Source organism: Orbicella faveolata, unplaced genomic scaffold, assembly GCF_042242905.1.
Source record: "Orbicella faveolata isolate gen_17 unplaced genomic scaffold, um_ofav_v1 contig_25, whole genome shotgun sequence".
In the NCBI taxonomy this organism is placed as follows: Eukaryota; Metazoa; Cnidaria; class Anthozoa; order Scleractinia; family Merulinidae; genus Orbicella; species Orbicella faveolata.
Window position 1 is genome coordinate 17,732,501 of NW_028301553.1, and position 13,555 is coordinate 17,746,055.

Here is a 13,555-nt window from a genome sequence, read left to right on the forward strand (position 1 = left end):
ATACGGCCCACGGGCCGGATGTTTTCTTCGCTGCCTAAATTTCGCTTCTAAAAGTTAGCGGTGATCGTCAATCTTTTGCCTTTTTTACACGTCCATCGACGATTAGTCAACGCACGTTTATCTCTGTTCACTTTAAAATGACAAGGAAAGTCACTGTAAGTAAATTCAATTGAGTGTTTTGAAGTTGTGAGAGTTTGCTTGGTTGTTTGTAGCTTGGCGCTGTAATGCGTGTAATGGAGCGCAATCCTGTGTTTCTCTCGCCGTAAAATTTGGGTCAAGTTCAGTCGAGTTTACCTCTCTGATCGTTGCTGTATTTAGGAGAATTTCTGTAGAATACACTTAACGAATTTCCTGCGATTCAATGTAGGGTAGAAAAGTCTGATGTCAAGTGATTTTAATAGCAACGACTGACATAAATTGTTTTTGTATTCAAAACTTCAAACTTCGCACGAAATTTCACACCGCAAAGACAAATTTTGGAGAACTTGACTGGTGAAATAAATACAACTAACATAAAGTAGTTCGAAAAAAATCTGTTCTTTAATACATCTTTGTTTGTCTACTATCTGAGTTACTCGCTCGTTGCGAAGATTTTTACAAATGGTTACTAGACGGCGCGCAAGCCGATTCAATTACAAAGTTGCGTAAACAAACCCATTTGTAACCTGTAAAACCAATTTACTGCAGGAAAAAAAAAATAAACATGTCAAAACTGTGACCTCGGGCTTGAAAATGCTGCTCTCGGCCTGCGGCCCCGGGCAGTATTTTCAAGACCTCGGTCACAGTTTTTCACGATACGGACCTGCAAGCCGGCAAATAACATATATGAATGTATTATACAATGAATCAGTTAATCTTTTGCTGATTATGCTGACTTTCACAAATAGTTTGCCAAACCCTTAAGAAAAAGTCATATTTCTTGTTTTATTTTTAAACTTTGGTTTGGGATATATTTATTAAGGCCTATCAATCTTTTTAGTTATGAGCTGAAGCAATAAGTTTCAATTACTCGCAAATTAGCAAATACAGTGACAATACAGCAGCATCTCATTTACCATATCGTAACTACTAGTACGATAAAACTAAATAAACGGAAGCCCCATACGAGCACACTTTGAGATTCTCTGTAATAGCGCCCTATTCTCTAAAGTATCTCACATTTTCACCTTCTACTATCGATCACTGACCTTTTGAGTTGAAAATCTTAGTAGTGTCTTTCATTTTTTTTTCATGATAACTCAGTTTTATCCTAATTACAAGTATAACTTGTAAGCCACACATGTAGGCACTGCGGACCTATTTTTGAAGAAGTTAGAGGTGTTTTGAAATGTGATGAAACACTATCTCGAGTATTTGATATATTTTATCAACTAAAACGAAGACTAGAGTGAATAAATAAAAAAAACACTGTTGATTAAGATCAGATATCCAAACACAGCACGATTTAAGCTTGATTAATTGTTTGTTGAGAAGTATACGATTGCAATCGCCTCTTTTTCCCCTCTGTGAGAAAGCACTTCGTCTCTCACTCGCATTATTGTACGGAGGACCACAGGCGCTAATGTGATAACTTATTGACTTACTTGCTGCTTTGAGGATCAGCTGTCACACTGACATTAGAAAGCAGAAGACTGGAAACAGAGACACCATCTAAAAATATTACACCACAAAACTAATTAGCATAACTGGGATGAATACCACTAAGTCACCAGTGCATGAAAAGATAACCTTCAAGCTGTGCCCTCCACATTAGTGAAGCTGGTAGATTGATGCTGCCTTTCTGTCTGTCTTCTTCTGGAAAAGACACTGATTCTGCGCTTTCTATTGACTGAACTGGAGGTAACATGGAAACTCCAAGGACTAGTGAAGGAAAAGCATAAAAAAAATAAAATTAGTTTCAGTCTCCGTAAAAAGACAGTTTTACTATACATAAAGTTGTTTTTAAGACGCAGCATCTGTTTAGTGGTGATTTGGGTAAAACTAGACTCGATTAGCAGACATTAAAAACCTCTTTCTTTCTTTTGAAAGATTCGTCAGGATTTCACAATGTTTCGAAAGAAAAGTTTATTTATTCGAAGATGAAGATGAAGAAGAAGAAGAAGAACAACAACAACAACAACAACAAGAACAAGAAGAACAAGAAGAATAAAAACAAGGTGAAATTACGGCGTAGAATTTCTGCTTCCAGATGTTCCAGATATCATGTTGATATGAACATTATAATATTATGAACCATTTTATCTATAGCATCTGTAGATTCTATAATACGTATGCTGTAGCAAGTATATCCGCTGTCCAAACTATATTAACGTTGACAATAATTATCACTCTTCGACTGTAGTTATTTTGTTCTTTTTGAAAGCCGTATTAGCGTCACACAGCATCTTATTATACTCGACCAAGTTACCGCCTCACCTATGGAGCCAGTCTGTATTTGGACGCTTGTTAGTTCAGTAATATTCCCTCCTCTCCTTAATCCTTTCACAATCAGCTCTCCAATCCTCTCACCCATTTCAATCACTTGCGAAAGCTGAGCCACCGGCTGAAATGGACGATAAATTTAAAAACCTTTTAAAATCATAACACCGTAATCGTTGATTGAACTATGAACCAAGCACCATGCACCATGCACCATGCACCACGCTCCACCCACCACGCACCACGCTCCACGCATCACGAACCATGCACCATGCACCACGCATCACGAACCACGCACCACGAACCACGAACCACGAACCACGAACCTCGAACCTCGAACCATGAACCATGAACTATAAACTAAGAACTATGAAGTAATTAGTCTATGAAATATAAACAATGAAGAACTATGAACTTAGACTGTGAACTAGGAACTATGGACTAATTAGTCTATGAACTATTTAACAAATAGATTCCATGTTGCCGTGCGTCTGTTCAGTAATAGATCACAGATGACGTCAAAATGTGGTAAGAACAAAAAAGTGGCACACGAGGCGATAGCCAAGTGTGTCACTGATGTTCTTACCACATTTTGACGTCTTCTGTGATCTATTACTGAACAGACGCACCGCAACATGGAATCTATTTGTTTTATATAATAACGCAACAAACTACTACAGATAGTTTCGCCCTTTGCCCACTTTGGCGAACACGAAAAAAGCCATTTGACGTAATCTGTTGTCTATACAAATTGAAGCAATCTCATTGGTTGCTACGCGTAGGAAAGAACTGTGATTGGTCCAGGAAAATCACGCCACTGTCAAACTTGATCTCGAGCGTCGCTTCTCGTGGAATGAAAACTTACAGAGAAAGCAGAGTTGAACTGCGAAATCTACAAATCTTAAAGAAAATGCTGGATAAGTCAAGTCAGGTTTTGTCATCAGAGGAGCCCTGTGAGCCGAAAAGCTTGGATGTTGCCTCGAATATTGCAGGAGTTAAAAAACTGCGCTCGGAAAACTTGCGGTTGTGGTCAACCTGTGGGCCATTCGATTCTAGTTTTGAATGAAAGGAGCGTTAGTGATGGTGGAAATTTGTGTCCTCTGTGGTTGGTGATTCTCAAATCAGTTTGAAATAGTGTCGGAGACAGCTTTTAGCTGCGATACAGTTGGCCGTGAGCTGTAGTGAACTATACTTTGCTCGCTGTTGCGCCCTGAAACAGACTGGAAAATTCGCATCGGAAAGCAAGGTTATGTCTTTATTTTAACTGATTTTAAGAAGTGGTTTGGATGTTTTATTCCAGACAATCACTGTGTCAACAATTATTTCGAGACTGAGAAAAGTTCAGTGTTTTAAATAAATTAATCTCGTAAACATTTTGTTTATTGGGTTTGTTAAATTCGAGATGAGGCAGCGGTTCTCGGCTTACAAAGACTAACTTTGTGTTTGGTTTAGTCCCGCTCGACTGCCGACTGAGACTGCTCGAGTATTTTTTCTGAGTCATTTTCTAAAAAAGAAACGGCTTTATCTTTCTCCTTCCTGCTAGACGATGCTTCTCGTTCTTGTTCAATGCCTCGACAAGACTTTTTTGTACTTTATCTTTTGCCCAGTCATGTAAAACATTATCTAAATTCTCAAAACTTTCCGCCATTTCAAAACACAGAGGGAAAAACTTTGAAATGATGACGTCAATCGTGCGTCTGTCCTCTAATAGATCATAGGCGAGAACCAATCAAAATGCGAGAATTACTTGGATTATTATATAAAAACTAATATATAGATTTAGGCCAGCCTAAAAGCGTAGCTCCTGGGCCGGGTTGTTCAAGGCCCGATTAAGCTAACCCAGAAAAAGGTAGAATTTTGATTTCAGTTTTGTAACTTTGCGGTGAGGTTTTCTGTATCTTCTTTGGCCTTCTGTTTTGAGTTTTAATAATCACCCTATACACAAAACAAAACAGCAAAAAACATTTGTATAGAAGAAAAAGCTATAATTTGGTTAACTTTTAATCCTGGGTTAGCGTTAACCGGCTTCCGAGCAATCCTGCCCTATTTCCAACAAGTTAACCTAATATGAGCCAGCGATCCAATCGATAACCAACCTATTATTTGGAGTATGGCCGCCATGTTGGGCAACTCCGTCGCCGTCGTCGCTGTCGTGCGCACGCGCCCACGAGCAATACCGCTAGCCATGATAACCACGAGAAAATCAACTCATGGGTTTCTTTTTCTTTCCTATATGAGTATGGGGCTCCGCTTAGCGTCCCTTCGGGCCGCCGGAGCTCCTATGAAGAACTATGAACTATGAACTATGAACTGGTGTACCTGTGGAGCAGAATCCACCACACTGTCCAAAACTGTTCCTAATTCCTGCGAAATAATAATAACAATGTTTAAGCCTTTTATTTGCAAGTCTAATACAGCAAGAACAAGCTTTGGTATTGTGCTGTATTTGTTGCCAGCAAATCTCACAGTGTCGCATTCATACCTCCATATTTTTCTTGGCAGATGATTTATTCAAAGAGGCGCCTTCCAATGAGTCCAGTACTTTGCTTAACTTCTTTAAGGTCTCGCCCGGCTAATGGAAAAAATGCCCAATAAACGTCTTAAACATTTCGTAAAATAAAAACTGACTCAGTTAAATTTAGGCTAGCCATATTCACATGAGGGTAATAACTTACAATGACTGAAATAAATCAAATGTAACGCTAATATTATCAATATATTCGTGAGCGCTCTTTTTGTTCTTTCGTCCAATCAATGACTTAGCTTAACAACAGAAACTTAAGCTAAGATGAATAAAAACTGGAAAAAAATGAGTAACGATTTTAAGCGACGTTTTCCTTCTTTAATTATTTCTTTCCTTTCCTCCTTCCTTCCTTCCTTCCTTCTTTCCTTCCTTCCTTCATTCCTTCCAGCCTCCCTTTCTTCTATCCTCTTTCTTTCTGGCTTACTTGTGATAGCAACAATTGTACTCCAAACTTTCTTAGGTCTAGTCTGTGAAGCTGACTTGGCTTATCATAGTGACTATTACGATGTTCGCAAAGGGAAGACATACATGTACAAAATGACAGTACAGTCAGTAGTCTTTCATCCAACACAATGTTAAGAGGGTTTTAGAGTTATAGGAGGGCTTACTTTTCCTTGCGTGACTGGAAAACTCAGTTTTCCTTTCTCTGTTAATGGACTACTGCTCGGCGAGGAACCTGTAATAATAGAACAAGACAATAGGTACACATTGTGTACATGTGTCTTCATGAAGTAATTTTGTGAACTGAATGTCCCTATAAACGTGGCTTATCAGTGGAACGATGAACAGACTAGTCCCAAAATTTAGATATTTTCAATACCAGCGCGGAAAACATCAAGTATTTTCGTACTTATCAATCAATATTTTTGAACGCGCACAGAATTATTTTGACTTTTAACAGAATAAGGAAACAACGTGACCGAGTGGCTCAGGGCGCTGCTCTAGTAATTTAGATTTGTTCATGGTGGTCCGGGATTCGCTTTAAAGATAGCCAACTAGTCAATATGTGTAGGTTAATAAACACAATACCCACCATTTGACTCGCAAATATGCAAGAATTTCTGTCCCTAGATATTATCTGTTTCCCTGAGCTCACAGTTTTCCTCGAGCTTTACTGTAAACTGTTCGCCTCTTGGAACATACAAAGTCCGCGGGCAAATATTCGTCCATATTTTCGCGCCAACTGTAGGTTATTCGTTAAGGCTATAGGCTGATAGCAGAAAGCTTATGTTTTTAAATCCTTTCAACCAGAGAACGTTTTTACTTCTTTTAAAATAATTATTATGTTAATTTGATATGTTTCTTTTTATATCTTATTTTGTTCTATGCTAACTATAACTATGGGTGTACCAGATAGAGTTGTTGTTGTTGTTGTCTTTGATGCTGCATTTGTTGTTGTTGTTGTTGTTGTAGTGGTTGATTGCAGCTGTTTGCAGATAAAGAGTCTCTTTGTTCCACATTTATCATCCAGGTGCCACTGATGTAGATGATTGTAGAAAGCACAGTTTTGTTGATTTCCTTTCACTAGTTCCTGTTCGTCGCTGTTGTTGTACCAGTTTGTGTAATTATAAGGCTCTCCATCGACCCAATATAATTTACGAGCATTATTTATGGTTCTGAGCCCTATATAAAAGGTTTCGTTCGGTCGAAGATTTGTTCTGTTAATAAGTTGATCCAGGAAATCATTTTCTCTTTGGCTCAGCACACTTGTCAGAGAACCATTTCGTTTCTTGCACCATCCCTTTGCTTTCCGAAAGTTAAGTTTCTGGGTATGATTTGTATACGCGTAATAACATGAAGTTCCATAGACGACCCACCCAGGTGAACAAGCAGCTAAAACGTTCAACACAAAAAGAAAGAAAATTACCGGTTAATACTAGTAATAGCTGGAATCACGTAAGTAGTTTTACTTTTGTTTGTTCATCTTAGGCCCTATTTACAAGGAAAAAAGAAAAACTTATCGGACCAGGATTACCTCAGCTCTTGGTTCAAGGACAGCTAATACATGGTTTACAGCCAAATTTCGGAAATATTGCCAATCTACTGCCAAGGAAAGACTTCATAGTTTATGAGTTGCAATAAAATCCATTTTTGGAGCATGCTTTTGGTTTGATAGGAATTTAATGTCACTCGGAGAACAAACCCTATAGAGTGTTCTTACATGACGCCACTGCAGCCACGTTGGAGTCCAAAACAATCCTGTCGGAGTTGAACTCCTCTCTTATGCAAACTTTTTTTGCTCTAATAAATTTGCATGGCAGCAGGCCACGTGAATGAAAATGTTCCCAAAGCTTGTAAAATCTGATATCTTACTACAGATTAAAGTAGACCGCATCTACTTGTGATTTTGTGTGGGAACTGTCCGTCAATAACAGGGATGCAACAGGCCGCAATTGATGGCAAGATAATTCGTGTAAACAGGATAGTAGTCCCAGTTCACTTTAGAATTTTTTTCATCTTGTTTTAGCGGTCACAGTCGGTTTGCTTTCTTAATATGCACAACTGTATACACAGTACCTCCTGAGGATTTTGCTTGTTTGCAGATAAAGAGTCGGTTTGTTCCACACTTATCATTTAGTTGCCACTGATGTAGATAATTGTAGTAAGCACATCTTTGTTTGTTATCCTTCAATAGTTCCTGATCGTTACTGTTGTTGTACCAGTTCGTATAGTTGTAAGGCTCTCCATCTACCCATGATAACTTGCGAACATTCGTTCTCAGCCCTACGTAAAACGTTTCGTTTGGTCGAAGATTTGTTCTGTTGATAAGTCGATCCAGAAAATTATTTTCTCTTCGGCTCAGCACACTTGTTAGGAAGCTATTCCGTTGCTTGCACCATCTGTTTGCCTTCCAAAAGTTAAGTTTCTGGGCGCGATCGGTATACACATAATAACATGAAGTTCCATTGAGGGCCCATCCAGGTGAACAAGTAACTGAAACATTTAGCAGCAGAAAAACAAAAACATTATGAATTACTATTAACAATTTAACAAATAGATTCCGTGTTGCCGTGCGTCTGTTCAATAATAGATCGCAGATGACGTCAAAATGTGGTAAGAACAAATAACTGGCACACGAGGCGATAGCCGAGTGTGTCACTGATGTACTTACCACATTTTGACGTTTTCTGTGATCTGTTACTGAACAGACGCACGGCAACAAGGAATCTATTTGTTTTATATAATAACGCAACAAACTACTACAGATAAAGATTTTTTATTTCAAAATCTTTCAACATAACTCGAAAGCCGGCCTTTGCCCACTTTGGCGAAAACGAAAAACGCCATTTGACGTAATCTATTGTCTATACAAAATGAAGCAATCTCATTGGTTGGTATGCGTAGCAAAGAATTGTTATTGGTCCAGAAAAATCATGCCACTGTCAAACTTGACTCGAGCGTCGCTTCTCGTGGATTGAAAACTTACAGAGAAAGCCGAATTGAGCTGCGAAGTCTACAAATCTTACAGAAAATGCTGGAAAAGTCAAGTCAGTTTTGTCATCAGAGCAGCCCTGTGAGCCGAAAAGTTTGGACGTTGCCTTGAATATTGCAGGAGTTGAAAAATACGCTCGGAAAACTCGCGGTTGCGGTCAATCTGGAGGCCATTCGATTCGAGTTTTGAATGAAAGGAGCGTTAGTTATGGTGGAAATTTGTGTCCTCTGTGGTTGGTGATTTTCAAATCAGTTTGAAATAGTGGCGGAGATACCTTTTAGCTGCGATACAGTTGGCCGTGAGCTGTAGTGAGCTATACTTTGCTCGCTGCTGTGTCCTGAAACGGAATTGGAACATTCGCATCGGAAAGCAAGGTTATGTGTTTATTTTAACTGATTTTAAGGTGACTGCATAGGGTAATCATTTATGGCGTTGCGCGCGCAAGTGTTATGTTTTGATTGCCGTTTTTGCATTCGTATTTGCACCCAGTCCTCTCAAACTAATTACATTTAATAAGCAATGATTGAATAGTGTTTTACTATCATCTCTGTTAAAATTATTGGTTTTAGTCTTGAATTAGAAATGCCCGAACAAATATGTTTTTTTTACTTTTTTTTGGCTTTACTTACGATTTTCTTGAATTTCCTTCGGTGAAATCTTCCGAAATTTTCACAGCATATCGCCTCCCGCGGAACACGAATTTTGTGCTTGGTTTGGTCTCGCTCGACTGCCGATTGAGACTGCTCGAGTATTTTTTCTGACTGTCATTTTCTTAAAAAGAAACGGCTTTATCTTCCTTCTTCCTGCTTCTCGTACCTGTTCAATGCCTCGACAAGACTTCTTTGTACCCTATCTTTGGCCCAGTCACGTAACATGTTATTTAAATTCTCAAAACTTTCCGCCATTTTTAACACAGAGGGAAAGACTTTGAAACGATGACGTCAATCTAATAGATCATAGGCGAGAACCAATCAAAATGCGAGAATAACTTGGGTTATTATATAAACCCATATAGATCGATCTAAAGTAGTTTCACTATCCTCCTGTCTATCTTAGACCCTGCTTATAAGAAGACAGGTTGTGATTACTGCTAGGGTAAAGAAGAGCTAACTGAGGGTTTACTCGCAAATTTCACGGTTAGGAATAGCTCACTGCGAAGGACGAAATCTGTAGTTTAAAAGTTCCAGTTGAATGAAATTTCTACTTCTTAAGGTGTGTATTTTGGGGGCAATCCAGGACACAGATTCAACCGAAAACATTCGAAGTTGATTATTTCCCATGAAAACTAACGCCAAACATTTCAATTTGGCGTTCAAAACTAATTCAAAGAGACTAGGTTGTTATATGCCAAAACGATTTACCAATACTTATGTCTTCATAAAATTGCGTTAGTTATGATTAATTGGTAGGAGAACTTGGTGTCCTCCAGCTCTATTTGCCTCTAATCACTCGAATGTTTTTAGTAAGAAAGAACAATGGCAATGGGCTCTCTCTCTCTCTCTCTCTCTCTCTCTCTCTCTCTCTCTCTCTCTCTCTCTCTCTCTCTCTCTCTCTCTCTCTCTCTCTCTCTGATCGTATATACTTCCACGCTCAGAATTATCCCGAACTAATTTGACGCTGCCCTACAGCACCGCCACCCATGCAGTCTACGCTAGATAATTTGCTGTGCGGTTCAAACTGATCAGCAGTATGTACGTAAGCGAGGAGAAAAGTAATAGCTTTTTACTGATTTTACTCTGTGTGTTTCGCTGGTATTTTAATTTTACTTGTCTTTCAATTTCTGGATGTTTCAATACAACAACAACGTCAATTTTCTTTTTTAAGTTATCCAAACGTTGTCTTGAATTACGTACCGGCGCTTTCGGTTACGCCATTTTTATGGTTTATAGTCTTTTCAACCTAGCTCTCGACCAATGAGCTCGCGAGAATAATGATGTCGTGTTCTAAAACGGCAACAACATTTTAGTCGTGTACATAGGCGTACGAGCACCTTCGTACTTGGGGAGGGGGGGGCGGTGACCTTATTGTCCGAAGAAAAATTACACAATGCCCGAAAGCGCGAGTGTTGTTCAAACGCACTCAAATCGCAGTAAAAACAAAACGGTTCACACTTCTCACGTCTAATGAAAGTTTGAAACCTTGCATCAGTCTATGACCTCGATAGACAGCCTAGCAAAATCAGAAACTTACAAAGGAAACAGTTAATGGTTTGCTGTCGTTTCGATACAAAGTCGTTTCGATTCAAGTCGTGATTCGATACAAAGGGAAGTCGATTCGATACAAACTGAAGTCGTTTCGATACAGACTGAAGACGTTTCGTAGCAAAAGTTAACTAGAGGAATATCCCAATTAAAGTTTTTTTTTTATCGTCGCATCGCATACGACAGCGATCGATCGAAAGAATGTAATCCCAGAAGGATAAATCATGTTTGTCTGGAGGTCTCGGAACTTTTTCCGCTGGCTGAATACGCTGAATTTCTTTTCTGAAACAAGCCCGATTTGAAGGGAAGTCAGACGAGCCTTCGTTCACTACAAAACGAAAGCATTTAGTATCGTTTGGCAATTCTAAACGTCAGTGGAAATTCTATAATAATTTCAGGTTGCCGGGTATCTTAAAGTTTTGTATCGAAACGACCGGACACCGAATTGGTTGTCAATTCTTCCTCGTGCGAAAGGTTCAAGAAAATTTTAAAACGGCTCTTTGTGGAGCCATTCAAAATGGGTCTTTTCAGAGCCACCAAAGAAACAAAAGTCTCGGTCTTCGTTTGCTCAAAGTTTTAAGAGGGAAATGGTTATGAAGCCCGGCAAACATCAAAGTCGGGAGCAACCAAAGATGCCAAGATTAATGTTGGGAGGTCCAAGACCGTGCACAATCTTGTTTTTCTTTCGTACACTATGCATGAATTACGTGACAAAAACGTTCCTGTCGGGAAACTTTACAGATGCATGTATGCTCGGGGCAACTTTGTACCTCATAGTATACACAAGTCTGTAAAATTCCCTGACTTTGTAAAGCTATATTTTCCTTTTTTTGGAAGATAAGAGTCTCAAACACATCGCCATTTCGCCAGTTATAAGGTACGTTTTCCAGCCATGCGGATAGATATTGAAATAATATTAAAAGATGAAAATGGAAGATTTAGCATAGAAGATTTTATCATAAGAACAGGTGAAATGACGAGCAAAAATCGTGCTGCGCCTTAACATTGTTCGTTCAATTCTCATTTTCCTTTATCCACTGTTTATTGTAGTTTGTAGTATAACATATGTGTCAGACCTTTACTAAACGGTGAAATAAACCTTTATGTAAAACCAAATAAACACTCTATTGTATAGCTTTTGCTAATGCATGCTCGGCAAAAAAACCTAATATTATAAAACACAAACGGAACTTGTCTTTGTCAATAATGGTAGTTTTGACAAACCAAAACAAATTTTGCATTCAGACATGAAGTGGGGCACAGCATGGCTCAGTAATTTGTTAATTAGTCGGAGACAATCCGACTGGTGTAGTTCTGCTGATAGCGCCTTCATTATCAAAAAACAAACCTTAAGGCCTGTGACAAGAAGCGCGTATTCTGGAAATGAAAATTTCGGCTTTAAAACGAAAACGAGCGATAGTCCTCAAGACACATTTCAGAATGTTCAGATAACAAACGTCTTTAAGATTTTATACATGTGTCAGTATGTTTTGTGAAACTGAGCTATCTTTTGTTAACCTTTTGTTTTTCATTTTGCGAATTGTCACTTACTAGAACATTTCATGCAAATCGTTTCCTCCTTTATGGCAGCAAGTACTTAAAAGACTTTCAATTGCTGGCCTAAGTAGAACTGAGCAAGCTAAGGAATATTTGACACTTAATTCTTTTTTATGCATTATTGATAACTGTTGATTCAGTGTGTGAAAAGAGTTTGTAAATTTCCGGAACGATCTTTTTTGTCTTCCAGCGAAATATGCTAATGAAAAGTTTCTCGTGTCTGCTACTTTGGAATTAAACGTAACTCCACGGTCTTTAATGTTAACAGACTCCAAAAGAAATATTGAATGGAGTGACTTTTGACAAAGTTTCCAACACCGAGAACTCGGTTGATAAGTTAACAAAATGACCGATTTCCCGCTTGTTTCACGAGGTTCATAATAAAAGTGAGAAGATGACCTCGACATTGAAATAGTGGACTGTATATCCTCGACCCTACGGAAAACTTCAAATGTCCTAACTTGCATCGAGCATAAATATTCGACGCTTGGTTGACAAACTGCATTACAGCTGCAATCCTGATTGCCATTACGTTTTCCAGACTAATCTAAAGAAAGCTCCCAATAATTTCTAACTTTACTTAAAGAACTTTTACCTCTTTGTGAAGACGTCTGGGAAACTGCTAATATGAAAAGCACTGCAGACAACGTTTCCTTCATCATCGAACTCAGACCAAGCTGGAGCAAAACTAATTAAGTAATCCTTTTCGCTTTCAAGTTAAACCCTGCGGGTCGCTGCACTAATCAGCGTGAAGTGTAACTTGAGCCTTGACTCATGAGCTTCACATACCACCCTGTGGGAATATTCTGTGTTCTATACACTTTCAAATGTTTTGCTAATCATAAGTGACAGCGTTAGAAGTGTAGCTACAGTCCTCGCGATACAAACCAGATATGCCCAAACAAGTTAACGGCGCATGCTATTTTATTTAATTTGTGGCATTATCTCATTCTCCACGAACATTCGAGATTTCATGCTTTATTAAACAATTACTAGCTAGCTATATTTAGCATTCGTCTTCTTTAAAATACGTAACCACCCATTAAATACATTGAGTATTGAAAGGAAAATGTTCAGTGCAATTATATTTTGACAATTTTGCAAAGAAAATATCAATTTCAAGACTGCAATCCATTGCAATAAAACCCCAAGATAACAAACGAATGGTGTGGAACTAGCGTATAGACTGAGCAAAAAGGAGATAACAAAAGCGATCACAACGTCTGGAATTTGTCACACCTGAGTTACTTTGCAGTAATATGCGAACAGTAATGTTTACGTAAAAACAACAAAGTCTTGTCAGTTTTTAATGGCTGCTTTACCTTGAAAAAAAATTAAAAGAAACAATCTCTTACAACTACGTTGGTAGTAAATCTCTCAAGTGTGTATATTATCAAAATAACATGTATGCCAAAATTTCAG

The 13,555-nt window shown here is 38.5% G+C and overlaps 1 protein-coding gene across 1 annotated transcript in view; it reads right to left on the bottom strand.

Annotated features, from left to right (window-relative positions):
* Positions 1–13,027, bottom strand: part of LOC110059995 (uncharacterized) — a 26,833-nt gene extending 13,806 nt beyond the window's left edge. The window contains exons 1-9 of the mRNA XM_020766719.2: positions 12,729–13,027; positions 7,460–7,876; positions 6,293–6,775; positions 5,551–5,618; positions 4,901–4,990; positions 4,738–4,782; positions 2,416–2,542; positions 1,729–1,860; positions 1,584–1,650 (exon numbers count right to left, since the gene is read on the bottom strand). Of these exons, the coding sequence (XP_020622378.2) occupies positions 1,584–1,650; positions 1,729–1,860; positions 2,416–2,542; positions 4,738–4,782; positions 4,901–4,990; positions 5,551–5,618; positions 6,293–6,775; positions 7,460–7,876; positions 12,729–12,795 (1,496 nt within the window). The 5' untranslated portion in view covers positions 12,796–13,027. The remainder of the gene's footprint in view (positions 1–1,583; positions 1,651–1,728; positions 1,861–2,415; positions 2,543–4,737; positions 4,783–4,900; positions 4,991–5,550; positions 5,619–6,292; positions 6,776–7,459; positions 7,877–12,728) is intronic.
* Between the last annotated feature and the right edge of the window lie 528 nt (positions 13,028–13,555).